The 26,498-nt window shown below is 41.4% G+C and overlaps 2 protein-coding genes across 27 annotated transcripts in view; both read right to left on the bottom strand.

Annotated features, from left to right (window-relative positions):
- Nucleotides 1–661: 661 nt before the first annotated feature.
- Nucleotides 662–1,924, bottom strand: Ccdc89 (coiled-coil domain containing 89). The gene has a single exon (NM_001134833.2). It carries the CDS (start codon nucleotides 1,893–1,895, stop codon nucleotides 783–785), a length of 1,113 nt encoding a protein of 370 aa, NP_001128305.1. The 5' UTR covers nucleotides 1,896–1,924; the 3' UTR covers nucleotides 662–782.
- Nucleotides 1,925–8,983: 7,059 nt separating this feature from the next.
- Nucleotides 8,984–26,498, bottom strand: part of Sytl2 (synaptotagmin-like 2) — a 107,585-nt gene continuing 90,070 nt past the window's right edge. For 17 of the 26 annotated variants that reach the window (NM_001108492.2, XM_087570043.1, XM_087570074.1 and 14 more), the window contains 8 exon segments: nucleotides 8,984–10,027; nucleotides 10,871–11,076; nucleotides 14,186–14,285; nucleotides 16,683–16,761; nucleotides 18,206–18,376; nucleotides 20,213–20,315; nucleotides 24,094–24,263; nucleotides 25,571–25,690. In NM_001108492.2, coding sequence (NP_001101962.2) covers nucleotides 9,882–10,027; nucleotides 10,871–11,076; nucleotides 14,186–14,285; nucleotides 16,683–16,761; nucleotides 18,206–18,376; nucleotides 20,213–20,315; nucleotides 24,094–24,263; nucleotides 25,571–25,690 — 1,095 coding nt within the window. In that variant the 3' untranslated portion in view covers nucleotides 8,984–9,881. 26 annotated transcript variants of the gene reach the window in all.

Raw genomic sequence — 26,498 nt, 5'->3', positions numbered from 1 at the left:
TGAGCTACTACCAAAATCAAACAATCTGCTATGATTCGTTTCCCTGAATTGAGGTATTTTTGCCTATTAACATATTGGGAAATAGAAAATGAAACCATTGAGAGTCTCAATAGAGAACATCTAAATCCTCTCAGTTATTAAGCAGAAAACCGAGAAAATGGGAATAAGATAAACTTGTAGGAAATTTTAGAATTGGTTGACTTAATGAACTTGAATCTTAATGCTCAATAGAATGACTAACACAGCTGGCTTTATACTTTGGCACAAAAGTGAATGATCAAACTTTTGCTTTGCCAAGCTAACACAAAATCATGTCCAATCAGACTCTTTTTGCTGAGAACTATTTGTTCTACCAGCTGACAGCTCTCTGTTTCTACGCCCAACCACAGTGCTGTACGGCTATTGTTCTGCAATGACTAATGGGGCTGTGTCTTCCCCTTTTTCACGATAGCACGTTCATTTTAGAATCCTTTAAATCATACATCTTTTCAAGCTATAGGAAGATGTCTGAGGCTGAGAATGAGTGAGTTATGAGCTAGAAGGTACAGATTATCTTAAGAAATCTTCGAAGGCACAGAGGGGACTCTGGTTAATCTTAAATGTATTCTAGGGGGTAGAACTGAAAATTAACATTAACTGTGCAACAGGAACAACAACAAGGTCATAGTAAAGTGTTTTTTGTACTTAAAAGTATAGTAAATGAATTTTCTTTGTTTTTGCCATAAATCTAAGGCACATATACTTGAAGTATTAACTGGAGACAACAGGAAGCACAATTTCTCTTATGGAAAGAGATGGCGGAGTTTGGCATTAAGTTCTCTCTCTTTGCTTAAAAGATCCAGGCTGTGCTTTTTGAAGGCTTCTGATTGGAGACGCAGATCATCGTAAGCTTTCTGGATCCCATCTACCTTGCGCTGGAGCTCGCGAACTCTCAAGTTGCTATCAACCGCCACTGCCTCTTGCTCAAAGCGTTCTAGCGCATGCTTCTTGGCCATGGCTGCTGTCTCCAATTTCTCCTCAAGCTGGCGGATCTCAGCCTGTTTGTTCTGAAGCACCTTGCCCCTCTCCATGGACAGCTGCAGCAGCTCCTCTTTCTCACGCATGACAGTGTGCAGCCTGGCCTGCAGCTCCTGGTTCATGTTGATATTCGCTTCTTGGTCCTTCCCCATCTGTTCCGTGGCCTGCCGGTGTTGTTGCTTGATGCTCTGCAGCTGGCTGCGCAGCTGCTCAGTCTCCTTGGCATGCTCACAGGCCTGCTGGTTCTGCAGAGCCAGCAGCTCCTCCTCTCGGGCCCGAGCCTGACCGGCTTCGTGAGCGCATCTCTGTTTCAAGACCTCCAGTTCCTCCACCAGAGCCTTGTTGTGTGCAGTGAGCTGCAGTACCTTGTTCTCCTGGTCTTTCAGAGCCTGGCTGAAGAGGCTGTTATTCTCCTGCCTCAGCTTCTCATTCTCCTCCTTCAGCTTGATGTTTTCACTCTTGTGCTCATCTTTGAAGCGGATCATCAGCTCGTGGTTGGCTGCTAGGGTCATAAAGCGACTCTCCAGCTTTTGGACCTGCTCATTCTGGACCTTCATCTTCTCCATCTCCTGCATCCTCTTCTCCTCCAGCTCCGAGTTGAGCAGTTCTAGGATCTGGCAGCGTTCCAGGGCCTCGTCGGATCTGCGTTTCAAGATGCAGATGAGCTGGGATTGCTCTTGGATGCGGGAGCGGAGCATTGCCTTCTCGCCCTTCTCCTCCTCGGACAGTCCCCTAAGGTTGGCCAAAGCTTCTCTCAGACCGTCCATTTCCTTAAACCCCAATTCGTCATCCTCGTTTTCCAGGTTTTCGTTTTGTCTTCCTAGGATCTCGTCGGGGGGTGGGGTATCCATCCTAAGCGTCTTCTCCTTCTGCGGCATAGACGCTCTGCAGAAGAAATGACTTTAGTCTTTCCCCCTTCTGATTTCAAAAGGGCGTTGCTATGGACGCTTGGCACTCTCTCTAGCAGTTGGTTTTTCCAGTAAGGAGTCCTGTAATTGGTGGACAGACCTGCCGAACGCAGTGAGGTAATAGGGGGAGTTCAGTGCCAATCTGGTCAGGCTACGCCTGTCTTTTGAACCAATCACAGTTCTCAGTTCACTGTCACTGTCCAGCCTGGGCAGCACAGCTATAAGCCAACCACAGAGTCCGCTTCAGGACTATTCGCAACAGGGGACAAATCTGATTTCTCCTAAGAGTAAACAAAGCAAGCTTACAGAGACTTATTCTCCTCTTTGTTCTGAAAAGAACCTTCTGTCTATAGAAACACAGTTGCTATAGGCGCGTATAAAGGAGAGTCTGGACCCAAGTCTTAGCTCAGCTGCTCTAAATGAAATTCCTTTTGTTTCTCTTAAAGCAGATACCTTTAGTTAGATACCTTTAGTTAGACACTCAACCTTCCTGTTTACCTGTTGGGAAAATACATTAACAGAAACACAGTGAACAATACAGAGGCAATCAAGGCTGAAGCAAACAACAAAATGAAAAAAACAAAACAAAACATGATGATTACACTTGTGCCTTGCACGCTGGAGAGATGGAGATACAAGTCTGTTCAACGAGATGCCAGAGGTGGTAAACAAATATGTCTAAAAGTGTCAGATAAGATTGACATATTAATATAAAGTTTAGAGGCATTAACAGAGCATCATGTTAAAGGGGAAATGAATAAATGCATTTAAAAAACAAGGAGACAGAAACAGATGCGCGACGAACTTCAAGAATGATCCAACAAATGCAAGTAAAAATGAGATGGTATTTCATCCACCCAAACCAGTAAAAATAAATAAAATTCTCATTATTTATGATTTCCAGGACTTGTAAGGGGATGGTGAAAGAAGTCCTTTATATTGTGAATGAAAGTCAGTTAAGAGTGTCTGTGCTAACTAAAAGTGCTTGAACTGTATTGAGAGCTGATAATTGCTCTTGTGAGGAGTTCTTTGTTTAAAATAATCTGAAAAAAAAAAACCCTTATGCAAGGGTTTTGCCTTGCCATCTGCCTCATAATTATTAAGAAACTTGAAACCTAAATATCCCAAAGAAATGGCCAATTGAGCATTATCATGTTTAAAAGAAAATTTTCATGGCACAGAAAATACTTACGTTAAAAAATAGCTGAAGAAAAGTAAGGTACAAAACTTGATGATCCAAATAAACTTGGTACCATGAAGCTTAGGAATAGAGAAATAGTTGGCTTTGTGTAATGATGGAGTTGGGAAGTTAGATTTCATATATACCCATGTGGTGATAGAGAAGTCTGTGTCATTACAACTATTGTAGAGATGTTTAAATGCTTCCGTTTTCACTGAGAACAAAACATTAGACAAAAGGGTTGAGATGCTGTCTTTGGTCTTGAAAGACCACCGGGGTGGGGAAGACTCCCACTCAAATCTCGAGACAACGCAACCCCCAAGAACTCACAAGAAACCAGTCTTGATGTAATAAACAAGAGGTGTATTTGAGGAACCAGAGCTCTGGGGACGACACGTATCTCACACAGGAGACAGAGGAGTCCACCCCGAGCCCAATTAGGGGAAGGGATTTATAGGGAAAATTACATAGGTAGTTGGCAACAGTCACACAAAGCAATTTCATTGGTTTGTAACTTGGGCTCAGTTCAACTCTAGGCCACCCTCCTTCTGGGGCAAGCTGACCCTAATTCTTGTTTTTCTCAGAACTGTTGAGTCAGGCCCTATCAAGGCCAGATGGTTTGTGGTGGCTATAGCCAGGCTACATCCCCAAAATATGTTATGTTATTCTTTGCTGTGAGGTGCACTTGTCCTCACAGCAGGGTCAGTGGGGGATAGTTTAAACTCTTTATTCTTTCAGTCTCAAATATTTGCGATTGTTTCCCAGATCACAAATTTTGTCTATACAGGGATGGCAAGGCTGAGGGCTAGAAATGTTCCTAAACTGGATGTTTTACACTTTTAAAACGTTTTAACTGATAAAGGCATAAATATTATAAATATCAACATTGTACTGCAAAATATTTCATATATAAATGACATATACACACATTTCCAATCAGATTAAATATATCTGTCTCCTCAAACTTTTACTTTGTCACCTCTTTCCTTCCCCCTCCTTCTCCCCCTCCCTCCCTCCCTCCCTTCTTTCTCTTTCTGTGAGAAAGGGTCTCATTTAGCCTAGGCTGTCCTCATAACAACTATGTAGCCAGGCCTGACTCTGAACCTCTTACCCTCCCATCTCTGCCTCTGGAATGTTGGGCTATAGGCGCTGAGCCACTGCACGCTGCTTATGGATTAGCTTTCCTATGATGAAAAGGTTTGCGCATCCTTTCTTCTGCCTTTTGAAATGTACCTACCGTGTGTTCCCTGCGTCCACTCTATTATTTGATGGCATAGCAGAATCTTGCTCCTATCTACATTTAACAGTGTCTTAGTGATGATTTCCACTGCTGGAAAGAGGCATGACCAAGGCAGTTCTTATAAAGGACATTTAATTAGGGCTGGCTTACAGGTTCTGAGGTTCAGACCATTATCATCATGGCCAGAAACATGGCGGCATCCAGGCAGGCATGGCACAGTAACTGAGAGTTCTACATTTTCATCCAAAGGAAACCAGGAACAGACTATCTCCAGACAGCTAGGAGGTGGGTCTCAAAGCTCATCCCCACAGTGACATACATCTTCCAACAAGGCCACACTTCCTAATACTGCCACTCCCTAGGGCCAAGCATTTTCAAACCACTACAAACAATAAATGAGTACCAGTGCTAGTTCACATTTTTGCTATTGTGATAAATCAAAAACTTCTTGCTGAAAAAAACTATTTTAGGTTATAGTCTATCACTGAGGGAAACCAGGAAAACGGCTCAAGGCAGGAACCAGAACAGAAACAATGGAGGCGGGCTGCTTTCTCAGAAATGAAAACAAACATGCCACAGACAGGGCGGCTTGACTGTTGTTTTTTATACAACAAACATTGGCAGGAAACAGAAAACAACTTCATTGGCTCCAGCCTTGCAGAGCCAGTCAACTAGTTATTAACTGGCTGTAGGGTAGTTCATGTAACAGCTGCTACTGAGTTTCCACTCTTAAACTCTGTGTTGGTTTGGGTTGCTAAACTGAAATTTTAACAAGTCCTGAAGTTTTGTAAAAAAATACATATCGAAGACTTTCAAAATGTGTATTAACTAGGCTACTGTGGAGAGTTTCAAATGTGGTCACACAGGCTAACCTGGCTAAAAACCAGCTGGTCACAAAAGAAAAGTAAGCAAAACAAAAGGAGAGGAATCTGGAGGAAAGACTTGTAAGGATGGGGGCGGGGCGTCATCAATGGGAAGGAAATCAGAGGTGGGAGGATGAGAGTTATTAAACTGGATTATATAGTTGTCTGAATTTATCAGAGAAATTTTAGCCAAAAATGATGAAAAAAGAAAATACCAAAATGTAAATAAACTTATTGTAACTTTTCACTCATTTTTACACCTCTTCCTTAAATCTCAAGCTATGTTGCATGAACTAGAACATGCAGAGTGGACACAAGTGACCAGAAAATTAGAGTGTCTCTCTTCTTGTTTTACATTTAGTGAACATTGTATTTGTTGGTTACCTTATATAGTTATGTGACATAACAAACTGAAATTACAAAGTATATTTTCTTTCCTTTTCTACAAGGTATATTCTCTAAGAGCAGGAAAAACTCTCAAAATATTAATAGCAATCGTTTCTCCAGGATGGAATAACAGTCTCCCTCACCACCTACCTCAGCACCACACACATAAGGAATATTCAGTGACCTTTGTCTGTTGAATAGTTTTTTCCACATTTAAAAATGTATTTTGTTAAGTACAAATTAACTTCTGTAACATCAAATCCATAGGTATTTTTAAAAAAATCAAAAGGAAGAACATTAAAAGATTTATTGAGGGGGCAGGAGGAGGAATAGTAACACAAAGGATGTTTGAAAAAGTTCAAGGAAATCTATTTTATAAGCTTTCTAAATATAAATATTAGAACACACACAAATATATGTATTTGGTGCATGAACTTACATTCAGGCACACACACACACACACACACACACACACACACACACACACACACACACACACACATATATATATATATATATATATATATATATATATATATATATATATATTTAATTGGAGATAGCTTACACAGGAGACAGCATCCTCCCAGAAGCCATAGATCATCAAACAAAAAGCCAAGTGTCAGAAACAAGACATTTGCCTTCAAGTTGTTGAGCACAAAGAATCCCAGAGACCCCTAAAACAACCCAGGCTGTCTTCATTCTTCTTGGTTGCCCACCAGGACTTGCTAATAAGACCCTATTCCTGAAGAAACCACACGCTTTCTGTCCCAGAATATGGAAAACCGAGCTGATGGTGGCCTGGAAGTGTCTTCCTTATTGGCTGGCTTTCATAGTGCCAGGACGTGCTCTGTAGGCTTGCTGGGGGGAAAGACATCAACAGTCTTACCCAGCTCTGAACCCTGCCAGCTCCAATAAGATCAGCTCAGCAAGACGTGCTCCTTGGAGCAAAGATGACATGAATGCTATTCAGTTTAAGGCCTATTCCTCAAGGTGGAATTCATACCTGGTACTTAATTGGGGCAAGAAAGAACCCACGCCACGGTAGGTTAGAGGCCTAAGGAAAGACTATTACTATTGTGTTGTTAAATGGACATAGAGACAGCAGCCTTCTAAACACTTATCTTCCTACCCATAGATTAGTGCAGCTCTCAACCCTGAGCAGAGAAACTACTTTCTTTGCAGTAGATAGGAAGAAGAAGTAACTAGAATGCTCAGCTCTAAATGCAGCATCCGTATTACCAGCCCCCTCTCCTCACCGGAGTTCATAGGTCATCACAGAAGACGGGGATGGAAAGATTTAAAGGTTTGACAGATTCAGACCAGTGTGTCCTGGACACCAAAGGGTACTTTCTGGGTGCAAACTCATGCAGTCATGAGTGTACTCACGAGACCCCCCACAGGATCAAGCCAGTGAAAATTTCCACAAGGATTTGTTGTATAACAGTTTCCTCAGACATATCATTCTGCAGGGAAGCTCTGCAAGCAGGAAGTTAAACAACTCAAAATAGCTTTAGGAAGTCCCTGAGACTGATCAGATCCACCAGGCCCCTCCCTGCCATCGTAAACAATAAATGCTGACAGTCACTCCCAGACTAATTGAGCTAAACTGCAAAGAAGACTCTGAGACCAGACCAGCTGTCTGGAAGAAGGAGAAAGCAGTCCAGCTTCCTGGAAGAGGTTCTGACCAACTAAGGCACATGGAAGGACACTCTCCAACCTATTGAGTAGCCTGCAGGCTGTGCCGTGTGCTCCAGGTTCCCGTCTTTAGGGAGTTGTCATCCATGCTTGTGTGGACTTTGGTGATATAGCCATCTTTGTTGAGTCATTTCTGCTCCTGTAAGTAACCCCTCATGCATAATCCGGTAAGTAACCCCAATAAAACTCGTTGGTTTGCTGATGGTATCGTCCTTTCCTGGGTAAGGAGATGTGTGTGTTGCATCTCCTTAGGAAAAGTTTTGTCACTCAACAGAATGGAAGTGGAGCCCCACCCGTAGAGGAGAACCTGTTGGCAGTTGATGGCCACTGGGAGAGGAAGCACTAGTTTTCTTCAGAGATGCTACCCTGGGTAGGTCGCCCTTTCTCCAGCTGAGGGCCCTACACCTATTCATGAACTGGAGTGCCAACTAGACTGAGTGATTGTATAGAGAAAAGGTGAGGTGGAGAGGTGGCAGGTCAGGGGTATCTGTAAGGAGTATCTGTTGGAGGGATAGAGGGGGTGAATTTGATCAAAATACATTGTATACAGATAGGACATCAAAAATTAAAAAGAATGAGTCCAACATAAATGAAAAGTGGGTGAACAAAGAGATGGAGTCTCAGGACACTAGACAACCTTTTATCCTGATTTTTACCGCAGGGGAAACCTCACTTACCTATCTAGACTTTGATTCATCAGGAAACACCAATGGTAAACCTTATCATTCCTACTCTGCACACAGTTAATGTATGCTTTATAAGCAGTATGTCCAATGAACTAGCTGGGCACTTGACTAAGGAGTGAGGATACACGCTTAAAATCCTACTGCAACACTTGAGAAAACTGCCAAAATATTCTTTGGTATATTCAGCAAGCCCAAGTGCTGTGGGGGTGAGAGGAGGCAGGTAGTCCTGGCTGGAGTTGGAGGAGGGCGACTGACGTCTTTAGTGCTTCTGAGATGCACGGATGTTGGGAGGTGATTGCACTGCGACTGTGACACAAGGCAGAGCGGGGCTTGCACTGACACTGCAATTCCAGTGCAACCTCAGAGGGGTGGCTCTGTTAACAGCACCTAGTGGATTGAAGGCTACAGCATTTGCTTTCATAAAGAGGTAAATGCCTTAGTAGGCTTTGATTTTATTTGTTTTAGTGTTCTTTGGTTTGTTCTTGTTTTTCAACCACTCTCACCATGTACCACAAACCAGCCTCAGATTTGCAACAATTCTCCTGCCTCAGTCTTCTAGGTCAGGGGTTATAGGCAAGAGCCCCGTGGCTTTGATGACATCCATGAGACATTATTACAAGATTTCACCTTCATTCATTTTTCAGACTTCCTTAACTCTACATTAGGCTGGAGCTTGCCTTTAGAAATTAAAACTAGCCGAGGTCTTAAGGTGGAACAATGCTTCCTGAATCAAAACGATCCAAAGATATCTCTGTGGAAAACTTTAAGAAGAGACTTTATCTTCAACAATAAATGCTGACTTTTTTCAAGCTTCTCAACAAGTCTTTGTAAAGTAAAAATTCTGCCTTTTATAATAACCAGAGAGCTCAGTTAGATGAGACAATGCCGAGAGCTGCATGGAAGACTCTGGAGAAATTAGCCATACCAGAGAATTTATATTTTAGGATTCCTAATACAACGTATTGTTTTTAAATCTAAGAAGGTAGGATAAACTACCAACACAATTTAAGTCATGATAATTTATTCTAAGGGTTTTTACAAAATACCTTCTGAAAATTATACATAGGAAGTCCAATACAGTTGAGCAATTTATATTTCGATTAAAACTTTGTAGCAAAGCATATCTGTGACTATTATGCTGTTTCCGTATAGTAAAATTATAAGAAAAACCATCATTATATGCAATATTTTAGCATAGTCTTATAAAATACACACTTGCCACCCGTTTTAGCAAAAATGAAGCCAAAATAAGCCAAGAGCTGAATTCCATATGCAGCCAGTAGGTGGCACCAAAGTCCGTTTGAGACTGAGAAAGGTGACGTTATAGGAGTCGGGGTGTGTGGGGGTTTCTCAAGGCAGATTTATGAGCAGTGAAGTCAGTCTTACTGCCCTGAGATGGAATTCAATGTTTCATTAGAGGTTACTAAGTAAATAGTTGTCATATTATGTAGGTCGTTGTCATCACCTCTGTCCTTCCTCTCTCTGCCCCAGCCCAGGAGTATCCTTGTCCTTTTGCTCGTAACCTTCCTATTTATATGCCCAGCAAGCATTTTAATAACCAAAAGGCAGGCCTGAACTGCAACACAGATTGTGGTACGAAACATGTAAAGCTAGCTTTTTCTTTGGTGTGGGAGCAACAGTTCAGTTTTCCTAGCTCGTTCAATTGTCTCCATGAATGTTGGCATCACATCGCACTTCTGGGCTGTACATCTTGTCATGGTTTAGTTCCCTTGAGCCATGCAAGCAAAGGAATGCGTGCAGATTAAGTTGAGCATGCTTCATAGTAGTCATTAGTGACGATGGGAGAGGATATCTGTGCACGACGTCAGCTCAAGTTCAGATCCCCCGGGGAGTAGCTCCCCCCGGGGAGTAGCTTTTGATGGTGGAATCCGCTGACTAAGATCACTTGGAAATCTTGGCGATGAGAAGCATCCTGAGGGGCAGCATTGCTTCAACCCAAGTGTTGGGAGAGTTTACCATCTTCTCCCAGAGAGCAGCTTCCTCAGAGGTAGAGTCCATCCAATCCACTTCAGTCCCGTAGCTTTTCCCTGAAAGAAAGTTGAACATTTTCATTTACGTTTCCCACTGTCGGGCAGGGAAGACAAGGAAGACTGTGCACGCCTGGGGAGCACATCTAGGGCATAAGGAAGAGCTGGTTTACCACCCAAGGAGCTTCCTTGTTTCAATCCTCCCAGATGACTGATCTTCACCTGAATGTGAATGTGAAAGCTGGATGATAATTTCCAGGGCATAGAGGAGGGAGGATTGTGTTCTGAGGTAGAGAAGACACTGGGTGATGCCTTAGGAATACTGGTGAAGGCGTTTTGCCTGAAAGACTCAATCTCATAACTTGCCTCAGAAATGAACTTTATTATTATTAATCATTATTGTTATTATTTTGTTTTGGAGTATCAGGGATTTTTTTGGCACTATTACTAACTAACTCATGGAACTGTGAAAAAATGTCATAATGTAATAAAACACCTAACACAGTGATGAAGTGGTTGTCTCTATAATTGTTAGAGCAGACTTATCTTGTTCACCTATCTCCTTGAATGTTGGCAACACCTGTCTTCTTGGGCATACCTGTTGTCAATTGTTTAACTTTCTTGAGCCCTGTAATCAAAGAATGCATGTACATTGGCTTGGACATGCAGCACAGTACTCATTAGTGGCCCTGGGTATTGGTCCACAAAGTCAGAACCTTCAAGCTCTGATTTTGGAACCTGCCAACAGTATCAGGTTCTGAAAGGACAGACTCTGCAGACCCTCTTAACCAAGAACCCTTGGACCCCTGGTGACCTTTCACCCAACGGTTTCATTACATTTAGGATTTTAGCATCTCTTGGAGAGTTTGGCTCATAGAGAATTAAACTTGTGACAAATGTTACCTGTTCCAAAGCCGATCCGGAGACCTCCCAGAAACTGGTTGGTTAGTTTATAATGGTCCCAGACTGTGAGTTCTACACAGGCTTCCATCAGATCTTCAGGCCTGAACCCATCATACACCATGGTATGGTTGAAGACGGGGTTGCTGGTTTTTCCTACAGCTCTTGTCTTCTGGCGACTTTTTCTACTGGTATCTGGAAGGATGGTACTATAAAAGGAGAAAGTGATGTGAGGGCATCTTAGTTAAGAAAGTGAACATCTGTGCTGTCCGTGTCCCTCAGCACAGCTATCTCACAGGCAACGGAAGAAGAAAACATGGAAGCCATGTGTGTGGTTCACATCTAGAAATCCGGCATCCATCAGGCTGAGGTAGATTGAAGTGAGTCTTAGAAACAAAGCAAAACTGGGGAGATAGCTGTCAGTGGAGTGTGTTGACAAGCATGAGGACCTGAGTTCTATCACCAGTGTCTGTACCAAAAGCTGAACACGGTAGTATGCATGTTAAATCCCAGTGCTGGGAATTAAATAAAAATGGAAGAATTCCTGAGTCTCTGTAACCATGCAGAATAGCCTAACTAGTAAGAGCCAGGCCACCAGTGAGAGACCCAGTTTCAAAGAAAGTAGATTCCATTCCTGAGAAACTCTGGCTTTCACACACACACACACACACACACACACACACACACACACACACACACACACACCAGAGAGAGCACATGTTGGAGAGGTCCTGCTGGTAGTTTTATAAAAGTCAGGGGAAGGTAAATTGTGTTAGAAAGATTAGGCACAGAAACAGCCAAACTGAGTTTGAAGCCTGCCTCTGAGACTTACTGCCTATAAATTCCAGGAACGTCACTCATCTCCTCAGACGCTTGCTGCCTCAGTACAAAGTTGGAATGGTGATGTTGACTTTGGGAGACTGACATTAGAAGTAACTAACATGCAGCATTCGCAGCTCAGTTAACTGAAAGTTCTTAATGAGATAGGAGCTGTTAGAGGCTTCTCGTAGAATTGAGCACAAATAAACTGAAGATAGTCATGTGAACTGAACCGTCAGACTTAGAAAGACACAAAAAAGTCACGTAGAGTGTGTGTGTGTGTGTGTGTGTGTGTGAGAGAGAGAGAGACAGACAGACAGACAGACAGACAGATACATAGACACAGACACACAGACACACAGAGGAAGAGAGAGAAAGGAAAGACAGAATTGCCTAGGAAGGAAACAAAGAGGATAAATAGAAGGAGGCAAGAAGGGGGAGGGCAGAAATACTCAAAACACATTGTGTACTTTGAAAAAATTTTTTTTTTTTGGTTCTTTTTTTCGGAGCTGGGGACCGAACCCAGAGCCTTGTGCTTCCTAGGTAAGCGCTCTACCACTGAGCTAAATCCCCAGCCCCCTGAAATGTTTTTTATGTGATCTATGTTCTTATATAATCTAGCACTATGTACAGTGAATATATGTCAATGGGGATTAATTAATCAACTGATTGATTAAAAAATAAAAACACTTTTAAGTTCACAAAGGCTTTTTATCAGCTTGTAATGGACATGAGCTTCTTCCTATCACATTGTCCTTTTGATCTCATAGTAAAGCATTGATTAAAATGTAAAATATTCATAGTAAACCCTAGAGATATAAGATAATTTGTGTAGATTAATGTATATCAGTGTAATAAATATTGGTAAGAAAATAAATGGATTAAATATAGAAATTACGCCATATGATCATAACAGTAAACTTCATTATGTGTTAAAATTTTGTCATAATTTGAGACTTATTGGTTAATGTTTCCTGAAACCAATAATTTAAAAATTTAGAACTTCAGTGTATTTCTGATTGTCAGTCTAAGGAATTAATGTCTTGTAAAATTGAAAAAATAAAGAGAGAAATCTCTCCAACAGGCTAGGTTTGACTTTTAGAATTAATAATTTGACAATTTTATATCGCATTTATTATAATAACTAAATGAACATTAACTTTCCATGCATCTCATAAAGACAAGAAAATCTGAAAGTGGGAGACTGACTTCTTGAACTGAATTAACTTACCAGAGAACCTAGGCAGAGTACTACATGTCTAACAAACAAGGCCATATCTTATACATATAAAAGTCTACGTCATATATGCCTACATAGTATAACTTATCTTCTAATAGAGTCTCTAGGGATAAAACCGGAGCTAGAAGGCCACACCAATATTTACTCAATGGTTGTTTACTAGACACAGTCATTCTGTATGTATAACAGAGGAAAGTTTGCTGTCAGAAAACTCAAAAGTATCTTATATGCTAACTCCTGCTTGGAACTTGATTGGCAAATCACTCTCAAGATATTTGCAATCTGATGTAAATAGGCAAGAAAGAAAAAGAAAGAAAGAAAGAAAGAAAGAAAGAAAGAAAGAAAGAAAGAAAGAGAGAAAGAAAGAGAGAAAGAAAGAAAGAGAGAGAGTGAGTGAGAGGGAGGGAGGGAGGGAGGAAGGAAGGAAGGAAGGAAGGAAGGAAGGAAGGAAGGAAGAGCAAGCCAAAACAAAATCTTGGCAAACAGAACATAGGAAGTAAGAGAAATCCTCCCTTGTTCATTAGGAAGCCAAATAGAATGACATCCAGCATTAAAATTTGGTTAAGCTATTGTCCTGGCCATTCTTACGTTAACTTGACACAAGCTAGAGTCAAGGAAGGAAACTCAACTGATAAAAATGCTGCCCTAAGATCCAGCTGTAAGGCATTTTCTTAATTAGTGATTGCGGAGAGAGGGCCCTGCCCATTGTAGGCGGAACTATCCCTGGGCTGTTGGTCCTAGGTTCTATAAAAAAGCAGACTGGGCAAGCCATGGGGAGCAAGCCGATAAGCAGCACCTCTCTGTGGTCTCTGCATCAGCTTCTGTCTCTAGATTTCTGCCCTGCTTAAGTTCCTGTCCTGACTTCCTGTGATAATGAACAGTTATGTAAAAGTGTAAGCCAAACAAACCTTTTCCTCCCCGACCTAATTTTTGGTCATGGTGTTTTGTTACAGCAACAGAAGTCCAAACTAAGACAGCATTTTTGTAGTAAGAATTGCCCTCAGAAACGGAGGTACCCCAGAAGAGTGAGTTACACGTGAGTTTCAAATATCTAGCTTCATTTGTAGACACAATCTCTTAGGTTTGATTTTAAAACCAAATAAAGCTTTGGGAGCTGATGTCATAGACTCTTACAGTTTGATGTCTCTAATAATCTGTAAGTGATGGATGTTGACATCACTGATACAGAGAATTGACACCAGCCAGCAAAGACAAGGCTATATGAGAGCTAAGGAAAGTGGAGTCATGAATATCCTTACCACTTAACAAAAGAATTTAGGTGGCTCCCCCTCAGCAGTGGGAGGTCAAGGCATTCCTTCACCCAGATGTGCACTTCTCCAGTAGTAGGAAGCTTTTTGCCTGCAGTTGAACAAGGAAACAAAATGTGTTGTCATTTCTTTTTGGAAAAGGTGTCACCTTGCATATGGGATAGCATGAGGAAACAAGCTAATGCTTGACAGTGTTAAGCTGATTAAGCTTAGGACATTCAGCCGTGTGCTTCTTAGTCTGAATGTCCTGAGCTCAGCCAGCTCTATAAAAATAGGAGCTGCTGTCAACAAATAGGTGCTCTGAGAGGGAGAGTTACTTTTCTTTAAGGATGCCCCCCCTCTGGTTTGTTGTACTTGAGGTTGGGGGATGGGGAGGACACAAAGTTGCTTTGGTAGGGAAAGGTGGATCTGGGAGGTGTTGGAAGAGAGGTGGATATGATCTGAATATACTCCATAAAATTCAAAGAACTAATAAAAATGGGGGAAACAATTCTGGACAGTAGGAACATTCATATTGCTTCCAAGAACAGGGCATTTGTCCTTTTTTGGGGGGTTTCACTTGGTTCAGTAACATCAGACATCAGGGGTATGGGTCATCTGTTTACAACTGTATTCAAAACATCTCAAGACAATGTACAACCCCTTCAAATACCATTGCCAGTGTGAACTGGTAAGCTGAAAGACATTTTAAAGGCAGGTTTGAGTGTAAAGGAACCCAAACTAGATACTGGCTTTTTTATTGCCCCTTCTTCTTACATGTGCCATAAGGCTATTGAACATACAAGTATAATTGTTAGTATTGTAGGTAATTACTAAGAAGTTGACTTAGTATAAAGTTGATGCTAGACTGCTTGCATATAAACAGAGGAATATTATTAGATTTTTCTTGGGTGGTTTAGTCAACTAAACCATACTCATTGATCTATAGCCACATCTATAAAGTGCTCGTGTGTGTGTGTGTGTGTGTGTGTGTGTGTGTACAAGATACACACATACATACACATATAATAAATATGATAAATAATTTATGCCCCTTGGAAATATATGTGGCTATACAGGAGAAATCAATTTAAATAAATCTAATGCAAATAGAAGCACAAAAATGAAACATGGTATGAAAGATCAAGCTATTACCCAGTGCTTTAAAAAAATGATGTGCTTTATATGTGCTAACTGAGTCAGGAAACGCTTTGTGGAGCTGAGACTCCGTCTGAGACTAAGGGAGGTTGAAGAAGGGAAGGCAAATGTAGAGAGAAGCACCTACAGAGTAAACACTCAGACAAGGAAAAGAACATTGCACTGCATAATCCCCTCAGCCCTCACCACCAAGTCAGCGAGGAAAATTAGAAGTGGCACTTCTGTGCAGATTGACCTCAAGTGACAGGATACAAAGTCATATGCAAAAAGATCCTGAAGTTATAGAATAATGGTTGGACCACAGTTTAGCTTAAAAATATGCTTTGCCCTCCTCCTCCTCCTCCTCTCCCTACCCCCCTCCTCCTCTCCCTCCTCTTCCTACCCCTCCTCCTCCTCTTCCTCCTTTTCCTCCTCCTACCCCCTTCTCCTCCCCCCTCTTCTTCTTCTTCTTTTCTTCCTTTAAGTGAAGAATGCCCTTTTCTACTTCAACCTCGTCCTTCACCAGCCATTATCCCTTTTCCTAGTAGCTTTATGGCTTGGTTATTGAACACATGAGTTACACAACTCCTGACTTCTACTACAATATTTCTACAACTTCTTAAGGACAATGTGCCTGGGAAATTAATTGTTTGTGGGATCTGTCATTCATTTCCTGCCAGTTTTTTTTAACTTGTTGAACTGGCTGGAGACCTAAGGCCCCAGTGCCCAACCTACAATCAGTAATCAAGACAGAAAGTTTTATGAGACTAATAAGGGAAGATCAAGGAGCTCCAATTTCCTAATCACTTTCTATGAACCCTTTTAGTTCACATCTGGGAAAGGAATGCTCGAGTTTCTCTCCTATCACGGCTCTGTCAATAGGTCTAGATTTTCACTACAGCAAAGCCTATTCACATGGTACAAACAAACATTTTCAGGAACCAAGAAGTCAAAACAATGGCTATCTACAGGGCTGCAAAAGATAGAACAAAGAATTTCCTCATAGAAATGGGAAGTAAATTGGTATTATCTACACTCTGGGAAAGGACAAAGGGGAGCTACTGTTTAAAGGGTATAGCATTGTTAAATGGGGCAAGATGAAAACGTTCTGGGAATCCGCTCCACAGCAAGGTCAGTACAGCTCCTATCACTGAGCTAAATGGCCAAGACAGGATTACGTATTTCTTACTATAAGAGAAGTAATGAGATTTTTCTAGTTTACAACTATGAGTTGACTCCTTTAATCTGTACAATTATTAACTTAAGATGTTAGCTCAGGAATCCACCTTTGAAAACATAACAGGGCCCAAGTTATCTGGAGAGCAAAGAGGTAAGGGGAGGCTTTGGATCTGAAGACAAAGTCATTGCATACCAGGGCTTGGCTCCGGAACATATTGGAGAGCTAGCTTCATTTCACCTCTGTTTTCTGTCTCAAGGGCAACTGGTGCTGTCTAAAAAAAAAAAGAAAAAGAAAAAAATGTTAGCAGTGTAAGGAACAGATGTTTTTCTATCCTGTTAGTGCATACTGTGTTACAGGACCATATCTGTCCCATTTCTGAGATTATGGATCACATGTTTGCTCCAAACTTAGTTTTTCCTCTACCTCCAAGCTCCGTGCAATTATTTTTTTTTTTAACTAAGAAAAAAAATGTTACTGTTGGACGGTAAAACCATGCCAGAAGCTTGGTAAGGTAGAGCAGGTTGAGACCCGGAGAGTCGGTGGCACACACGTGAGATTTAGGCGACCCTGCCAGATTCCTGGTCTGGATCACGTGCCACACTCCTCACAGAAGGAAACAGAACCTGAAGTCACGTAGGCCCAGAAAAGAGTTCCCCATGCTCAAGAGGTACCTAGAGGCCCGGAGGGCTTAGCCAATAAGCTTCCCTTCCCAGACATTCCTCCCTGCAAAAGGTATTTAATCTCAGGTCCACCCTGAGAAGTGGGTACGATATGGTATGCATCCATTTTCCGCGGTGATCAGCCAATGATATGGTTAAACATGGACTGTCTCTTTCATCAAGACCCGCTGTGAGGGACCTGGGGAAGGCCTTTGTCTACAGATTCGCAGCACAGCTCTCCCATGGAAGGTCCATCTATGCTTTTCTAACTCTGCCAAGCTAAGGATAATCACCCTAAGACAAGCCGGAGCTCTCCCTTCCCCTAGCCCTGGCCTAGACACTGTCCCCAGCCTGCCGGCCTGGGCCCCTGACTCAGATCTCGACTCTTCTGAGACTCCCAGTAGTGCCTGGATGTCCGGGAGTCAGAGAACCCCCACTTTGGTCCCGGTCTCATCACAGGCTGGGGAATCCCCGAGCCAGCTCCACTTTCCCACATCTCAGACTGTGCTTTCCCACCCCTCTAGCGGTGTCTTCCCTGAAGCCCAGCGAGCGCAGTCAAACTCCTTCTCCCAGGCTGAGGTGCCCTGAGGAGTAGGACCTTAATGAGAACAATTGGGGGCTAAACGGGGAAGACCATGAGCCTGAGGCTACCGTAGGCCAATGGGCCAGCTCCCATCAAGCATGGGCTATTGTAATAAGACCCTGTAACTAAAAAATAAAAAACAAAAAACAAAAAACCCAAAAAACAAAAGGCACATTCTTCTCAAGGGACAATCTGACCATATGCTAGGCTCAAAGTCTATCTCAGATTTCAAAGAATTGGAGCACTTAAATGACCTTTTTGAAGACCGAAGCCAAATATTTGCGTTGAATGATGTAAGTTCTCCATATAATTTTTAAAAGTCTTCCTTTACCAAATACACAAAGTAAATTCAATTCTAGCTTCAAATGGTCCCAAGTTCCACACTGGCACAATGAGGTAAATGTTTCTGGGCTCTTTCCTGTACCCCAGATCGCGCACCAACCCACCACACAAACAAGGGGATCTGAACCCACCTTCCTCTTCAGCGGGTACCACTTCAGTTGTTTGTTCTGTTTGCTGTCCCAGTCCCATGTTTCGAGGTCAAGTTCTACCTCCCCCAGAAAGCTGTTGCGCTTAAACGTATCCCGATGCCAAACAGACAGGTTCAACTTCTGTGTCTTTAAGACTTGCCTTTCAATTTTATACTGCAATGGTGAAGAGAAGAAAATGAAAACGATGACTAGCATCACCTTATGCCAAAGTTATGACACAGAGATGAAAGGTCATCTGTGTGGAGCCAAATGTCTCAGCTGTTTGATTTCCGATATCAAAAGGCTTGGGGAGGCATCTTACTCCACGTGTCTGATTTCAAAGAGCTAAAGCCCCATCTTTCACGAACGCTTTCCCCACTGCTGGAAAAGGCAAGCCATAGTTCAAATATCATAGCTGGAAATAGCTTTCTAAAAGCAAAAGTCAATTATTCAGCCTTTGCTGGATGCTTTTACAAGAGATAGATCATAAATCAGATTCAATCTAAAAATATAATTCAATATAGAATCTAGTTCTAGTTTTCTACCTAAGGACAAGGTCTTTTTTTAGACTTATTTCTCCTGTTTCTTTTTCTTGTCTTTTTGAGAGAAGGTCTCACTTAAGGCCTACTTCACAAACTTGCTGTATAATTGAGGATAACACCACGTTCCCCTTACCTCCTTTCTATGTTCTCAGATTATAGGTGTGCACTACCGTGACCAGCTAGACTTCATTGTTTAAAATAGTTCTGCATTCACAAAAAACTTAAACCCAAGGTACAGCCCCCATATGCAACCTGCCCCTACATAAAGATCTCCTGCATTATCAGATCTAATAACCATTTTTTTTTCTTAAAAAAGTAAATTTGATTTTTCCAGCCTCACATGGTTAGGTAGGAAAGACTTGGTGCCCTAACAGTTTTTCATCTCAAATTAAGTCAGTCCTTGATTATATATAATCATGGAAGGAATAATAGTAGTTCCAATCTAAAAATAATCTTCATTTGGCTTTGTGACATATTACTTGAAGGTCCATTTTGGTTACATCAGACCTACCATTCTCTGAATTTACAATTTAAATCAGCTGGCTTTTCCTGAGTATAGGGTTGAAGCAGCTGACCCAGAAATAGCAGGGTCCTGGGATATATCACAGTCAAACAGTAATTACAAACTTGCTACATAAATCCACGGATGGCTAATTCAGTCATGGATGACTGACACCATCATTAAACCACTTCTTCCCCCTTTCCTGGAGGATTATCAAATACTTGTAGTTTTCTAAAACAGAGAATGAACAACACTTCTTATTTAAGTGATTTGTCAATCATAACAGATACTGCATGACATCCCATGTAGGGAAAAAAAGAATGGATGTGAGCTAGGCAACTTTCCATTTACAACCCACCTATCCATCTTTCCAACAAACATGTGTGTGGTGTCCCCTACCCTAAACACTGTGCCGTGAATCAGTATGCATTAAATGTCTAATGTGAGGCATTAGCTCATTTAATGTCTAGTCTGTGATTCCCAAAGGGGGTAGGTAAGTATTATTATTTCCCCCTTTGTAGATATGGAAATTACAATTAGCCTTGTTTTTGAGATCTGAGGTGTGGGAGTGTTATACACTGTCGGTACACACCACAGATTAGTCCTTGCCCTGGTGGAACTTAACCCTTAGTGTCAAGGTTAAAAAGTACTGAATGTTGGCACAGGCTGTCATCAGAAAGGCTAGGGGATCAGTGGTCATCAGAAGAATTATGTTTGCTAAGGCAGAAGTATTTAAGAGTAACTTAAGGTACAGTTAAGAAAGGGTTGGGAGGAAGTCTCTTCCAGCCTGAAGGAACAGAAAATGTGGGAGTGCGCAGAATATGGACTTCTGCTGAATTACATAGCAAAGACAACGGCAGTTGAGGCCGGGGTGCTGACATTTTCAGACACCACCCAAACAGATATGACTATTTCAATGCCCAGGTTATCACAGAAGCTTTGCCTGTGGACAGAGTTTAGAAATACCCGCAATATCTCGTTGTATACAGGATTCAAGGTCTTCTTCACTACAAGGGTCTTCTTCTTGCCCATTTTGCCTTTGTCTGGTAGAAGATAGGTCTTTACATATCTAAAAAAGAAAGGTGGAGAGATGTGAAAGTCAGAGAAGATGAGTGATATTGTTTGGTTTGCATTTACCTTTTACAGCACATTGAAAACTGAGAGCAGAAATTATTACGTGGTGCTGATAAAAACAGTAAGAAAGAAATGTTCCTGTCCACACCTTTGTATTTTAAAATATTTAAATGGATTAAAAGATTTAGTAGAATGGGTCACTTAATGTTGTTTTAAGATTTGTAAATGGAAATTTCCTTTTAGAAAATGTGTTTCTTTATGTTGCTCAAGCAGGCCTCGAACTCTCGATTCTCCTGTATCCACTCTTTAAGTGCTTGTAATATAGGTGTGAGCCACTATGACTAGTCTTGAATTCATTATTTTCTGTTGGCTTTCCTAATGTGGTACATAAGGAAAAATAGACAACAGACTTCTAGTATAATGTTCAATTCTTTTGGTCTGTTTCCTGTTGAGAAAAGGCTTTGATGACTGTGGGATTTGTAAACTATTACTTTATTACCAACTTATGAACAAATGAATCTTGGCATACATCTGCTTGGTCCATCCATATTTGGTATAAAACCAATGAAGGATGCCAAGGAAGCTATTCTGCAAAAAAAAAAAAAAAAAAGAAAGAAAAAAAAAGAAAAGAAAAGAAAAGAAAAGAGAAAAAAGAAAAGAAAAAGAAAAAAGGAGGTCCAGGGAGGTTGTTCAGTGAGGAGGGGCACTTGTCACACACACCTGATGACATGAGTTTGGCTCCCCAGAACTTACATAAAAGCTGAATAGGGCAGTGTGCACCTGTAATCCCAACCCCTTTGCAATGACATGGGAGGGAGAGAGGAGAAGCCCCCCAGGAGCTCATAGTCACTTTCCATGGAGTGTGAGGTGAAGCAGCAGAATCCACAAGATAGACTCTGCCTCAATATAGTGTGGAAGCAGAGAACTGATTCCTGAAAGTTGTGAGGTTTACCCTCTGACCACCACATATATGCTATTACATATGGGATTAGTGCATCTACACTCACATATACATCACTCACACACATACATATGCCACACACAAACACACATGCGTGCATGTGCGCGCACACGCACACACACACACACACACACACATCCATGCATGCACACAGACAGAGAGGGAGGAGGAGGAGGAGAGGAGGAGGAGGAGGAGGAGGAGGAGGAGGAGGAGGAGGAGGAGGAGGAGGAGGAGGAGGAAGAAGAAGAAGAAGAAGAAGAAGAAGAAGAAGAAGAAGAAGAAGTAGTAGTAGTAGTAGTAGTAGTAGTAGTAGTAGTAGTAGTAGTAGTAGTAGTAGTAGTAGTAGTAGTAGCAGCAGCAGCAGCAGTAGTAGTCGTCAGGTGGAAAGAAGTTTCACCAAAACTAGGAGCGGATGGAAAGTCTTATGGATATGGGCAGCCTTAAGAATATCTGATACTTTGTAAAATTATTGTTTTAAAAAACGTTTAAAGGGAGTTTGAATGGGGGTAACCTGCATGGATCAATGATATCCCACCCCCTAGAAGCCAGAAGTTATTAAGTGAAAAAAGATCCTACTGCCAGATGTGAATTGTCTAAATTGTTGGTCAGAGAGGTCCCAGAGCTGCACCTTTGAATAATATAGGCTACTGCCATTGGTTTTGGTTGGCCACTAGAACTATATACTAAGACCTAACTGCCTGAATACACCACACACTCTGGTGGCAGGGCAAAGAGTAACAAAACTGAAACTGACCTGGAAATTTTCTTCACTGGCTCGCTTTCATAGTGTTGCAAGGTGATCTATATCAGCCACCAGGGTGGAAAAGTGATCGGCTATCTTACCAGCAGCGGACCCTGCATGCTACAATACTGACCTACTAGGCAAGACAAGCTCACCAATGCCACAGAGACATAGCTGTTACAGGAGTAACCAACCACTTCCTGATTGGAGTTGAAGTCTATTCTACAGGTCATAGCTCATATGTGAGTAAACTTGGTCAAAATTCCATGGTGGTATTCATGGAGTACCTACCATTTTTATGTTGCTAAGTGTACATGTTATCAAACTGCCTCTAAGTGTTTGTGTTTATGGCCATAGGTCAGTGCTGCCCTTACCCCTGGTCGGAGAAACTTCCTTTTGCAGAGGGACGTTTTTAGTGCAGAGACTCATAACTGGTCACAATGCTTAGAACAAGTGACCTTGTGTGCCCATCCCTAAATGGGTCATCTCTCTCAATCTCCTCACCCCCAAGCTCAGAGAACATTGGAGAAGGAAGAAGCAGAAGGGTAGGAGCTGGAGGGTGAAGAAGAGTGCTGCAAAACCCTTTGCTGGACATGACACGGGATAACACTCATGATCTCACAGCAGCTGTAGGTACCTATACAAGATGGAGGACTCCAGCACTCCAGGACGCATGGGGGAAGTGCTCCTAGTAGAGAAGCTATTGGCAATTGATGGGTGATGGGGAAGGACGAGTTATTTTTCCTCAGGGGTACAGCTATGATAAAATTGCCACTGATAAATCACCCATTATAAAATGACCATGGTTATGGTAAACACACACATTCATAAACATGTGAGCAACTCTAATTAAGCTTGTGTTTTGTTTTTTATAGAAATACTTGAGAGCAGGAAAGGAACATGTCAGGATAAAGAAAAGTTCCAGAGGGAGTGGGAAAGGGACAAGAGAAGGGAATGGAGATGAGAGAATAGGATCAGAATGTTTATATATATATATATCAAGGTAAATAAAAATATTGTTAAAAAGTACTCAATGGTTCAGAGCACTTTCACTGTCTCAGAGGATCCAGGCTGGTTCCCAGCACCAACATGCAGCTCACAACCATGTTTAAGTTCTAGTGACTCTCTCTGATTCTCTCTTCTGGTCTCTATAGGCACCAGGCTTTCATTTGGTTCATAAACATTCAAGCAAAAAACACACTCATAAATTAAAAGTAAAATTACATGCCTAAAAATACAAAAATGGAACGTTTTACCATTTGGTGTCTGTAAGTACCTTCTAACTTTTAGTGAGTTCTGTTTAGAATGAATGTGGTCATTCAATCTACTCTGTAATCAAATGGTATATTGCTCTTTGAAATAAAAAGAAAAAAAAAAGAAATAAAAAGAAAATAAAAACCAACTGGGAATGACCGAGAAAAATGGTCACAAATCGAACTTCTTCAAAGGCCAACCTTCAAACAAACTGAAATGCACTCACTCCTATGACTTAAAAGATGAATCAGCCATTCTTCCTAAAGACTTAACCACATTTCTTACTCCTTGGTCTTGAGACAGGGGTCTTCCTGTACAGCAGACGCTTGTTCCCAACTTACCATCCTCCAGCCTCTACCTCCCGAGAGCTGGGGTTACAGATGTGTGCCATACCACATTGGCTTTGTGGGACATAATTTAAATATGGGAACTACTTTATTAAGTCTTGAGTGTTTTCACAACAATGAACGTTATGAAGTCTGTTCCTCGTGTCTCTAATTTTAGGAAAGTTTTGAAAGTCTGCCAGGAGAGCAGGGTTCTGACTTCATTCTGGGTTTTGCTGCCTCTGAATCCATCTTTATGGAGTTCTTGTCTCAAGTGATGCCCCCAGAGTCCCCAAACTGAAATATTTAGTGTTTCTCTTTATCTTCTTTTATAATCGAATGTTTGACATATGGGTTTATAAAGCAACCAACATTTCAAATGCAAGCACACACAGACCCTGTCTTTGATGGCTTTGATTGATTCCTTGATCCCTACCAGATTGACTGAGAACTAAGAAAAAAAATGGGTGAGCCCTCCCAGGTCTGTACTCACGGGTCTGAGCGCTGTTTCTTAGCATCTGCTGCTGCTAAGTCCTTACACTGGGCCACAAACACATGCAGCTCTTTCAGGGACTCCACGTAGTCGATTGCAAACTGCACACTTCCTTTCACTTCCAGGTTGCCAAAGTCTCCGCTGTAAACGCTCATCACACTGCCACTCGCCTGGGTGTATCAGAAACAGGCAGTGTTCACATCGCGCTCCTGACACCTCAGTGCAAGCGGCTCACACACAGACCCTGCTTGGCATTACGCTTCCAGCTTGCATAGAAAACGAGTTGATTTGGTGTGGTATATGGTAATACCAACACAAGTGATCTGACATGATATATACGGCTAGGCTTCACTTTGGGTTGTTCCTAAATGACAGATTTTGCAACATAAAGTCACTTCGATGCAAGTTCACCTCTAAACAGGGTGGTTTTTAAGATAGGTGGCATTCTCTAGCCATGCTTAGTGTTTAAAGTGCTAAAGAAAAAGGATGTGAGAAATTCCAGGCACACAAATTACAGTGACGTATCATTTAAAATCCCATGGCACTGCATAGGAGTTTTACCATGTTTCTTCTCCTCTGAATCTAGAAAAGTTCTTGCTGAGCCTTGCGCTTTCAGAGTTCAGGGAGGGTAGACTATAAATGATTGATGGAGGGAGCTTAGAGCCTTCCCCAGGCATATATAGATTATCAGGGGAGAAAAATCAATTTAAATGGATTTTTTTAAAGGGCTTCAGAAATACAAGACTAGTAAGAATTTAAGCATGGCACCAGTTGTCTAGCATACCTGGTGAGCTGTGTGAATATGTATGGATAGTAGAGAATTATTTAAATAAATACATGTCGAGGCCATTTCATATGTGTTTTTCTACACAGACACTGCATGAAGTACCTTAAATTATGGGAGAAGTTCCACATAATCACATTCACTTTCATCAAATCTGAGCAACTGTGCTTCTACGGGAGCTCTCCATTGAAAAGTCTGTTCTGGATCCTTCCAGAAGGCAATGAAGTACTAACCCATTCCTCTCAAGACTCAATCTAGATTCCAAGAGGCTTATTTAATGGACAGGTACAACCATGTGCCGGAGAGTTATATATAAAGTCATGTCTGAGATAAGCAGGTTCTGTAATAGCTACTCTGTTCCACAAAAAAAAAAAAAAAAAAAAAAAAAAAAACAAAAACAAACAAAAAAAACCCAAAAAACAATTGAATGGTTCCTATTACTGCCAATTTAGAATTTTAAAGCACATCAAAAGGTTGTTGTTGTTGTTTTTTTTAATTACAATGTGCATTAAACCCCCTCATTCTATGAGAATTGGAATGTATAGCTAGCTGGAAGGTAATTACAAATTAAAGGAAATGATGTTGAGTTTTAGAGATAAGACAAAAGGCTACTTTACAGTGAGCAAGGGGCACAGAAGAGCAAAGTTTAGAGCAGCAGAGAGAGAGATTAAGATGGAGCCTTTGTTTACATACAGAGGACAAGGACGTCATGCCAGAGGAGCTGCTAAGATTGGTTAATGAGCTGGGGCTCTTCTTGTATCTCCTGAGCTGGTAGCTGCTCTCTGATGCTGTGTCTGTTTCTCTGTCATCGCTCTACAAGACATCACATCACATATGCAGTGTTTATATTTGGAATGAGTCAAGGTCAGAATATTTTAAGTTTGGAATGAGTCAACGTTAGAATCTATGTCTGGGAGAGGATGGTATCTTATAACACAATGATCTGTGACATTTCCCAAAGGCAGTGCTAGGGCTAATTGCTGGGGATTCTGGATAGAGTGGTGGTCTGCAGTGGGCCTCACCTAAGAGAACAGTGTGCTAAGAGGATGATGAAGTGATGTTTTCCCACAGTGTGACCTATGGAAGACAGTACCACTGTGAGCTTTCTTGTCACTTTTTTTTCTTTTCTTTTTTTTTGGAGCTGGGGACCGAACCCAGGGCCTTGCGCTTGTTAGGCAAGCGCTCTACCACTGAGCTAAACCCCCAACCCCTCTTGTCACTTTTAATATATTTATATACCCTACAGAAGATATATATTGATATGATATATATCATAAAATATCCATGAAATCCTATCAAAGTATAAAATACCATGCTTAAGTCTTTTCATTCTTAATATTTTAGCTTTAGCTTTCTTAAAAATCAAAATCTTTTGCTAGTGATACTATTAAACTAGGAATAATAAGGGCTAGTCTGATGAGTTTTGATTACATTTTATACTTTTAACCGTAAGGCACCCCTTATGTAACCTATAGTGTTGTTGTATTTATCCTTTTGTTGCTTTTAAGTCTTTGAAATTATCCATTCACTAGCTTTCAACACGTTGCTTTAAAACTTAAAAAGCAATAGGATACTTATTTTAAAAACATCCCAAGGAACATCTACTTAGAACAAGGGGGAA

Source organism: Rattus norvegicus, chromosome 1 (genome assembly GCF_021556685.1).
Source record: "Rattus norvegicus strain SHRSP/BbbUtx chromosome 1, alternate assembly SHRSP_T2T, whole genome shotgun sequence".
NCBI classification, from domain to species: Eukaryota; Metazoa; Chordata; class Mammalia; order Rodentia; family Muridae; genus Rattus; species Rattus norvegicus.
The sequence above is the reverse complement of the archived record's forward strand: the minus strand, read 5'-3'. Positions and strand labels throughout refer to the sequence as shown.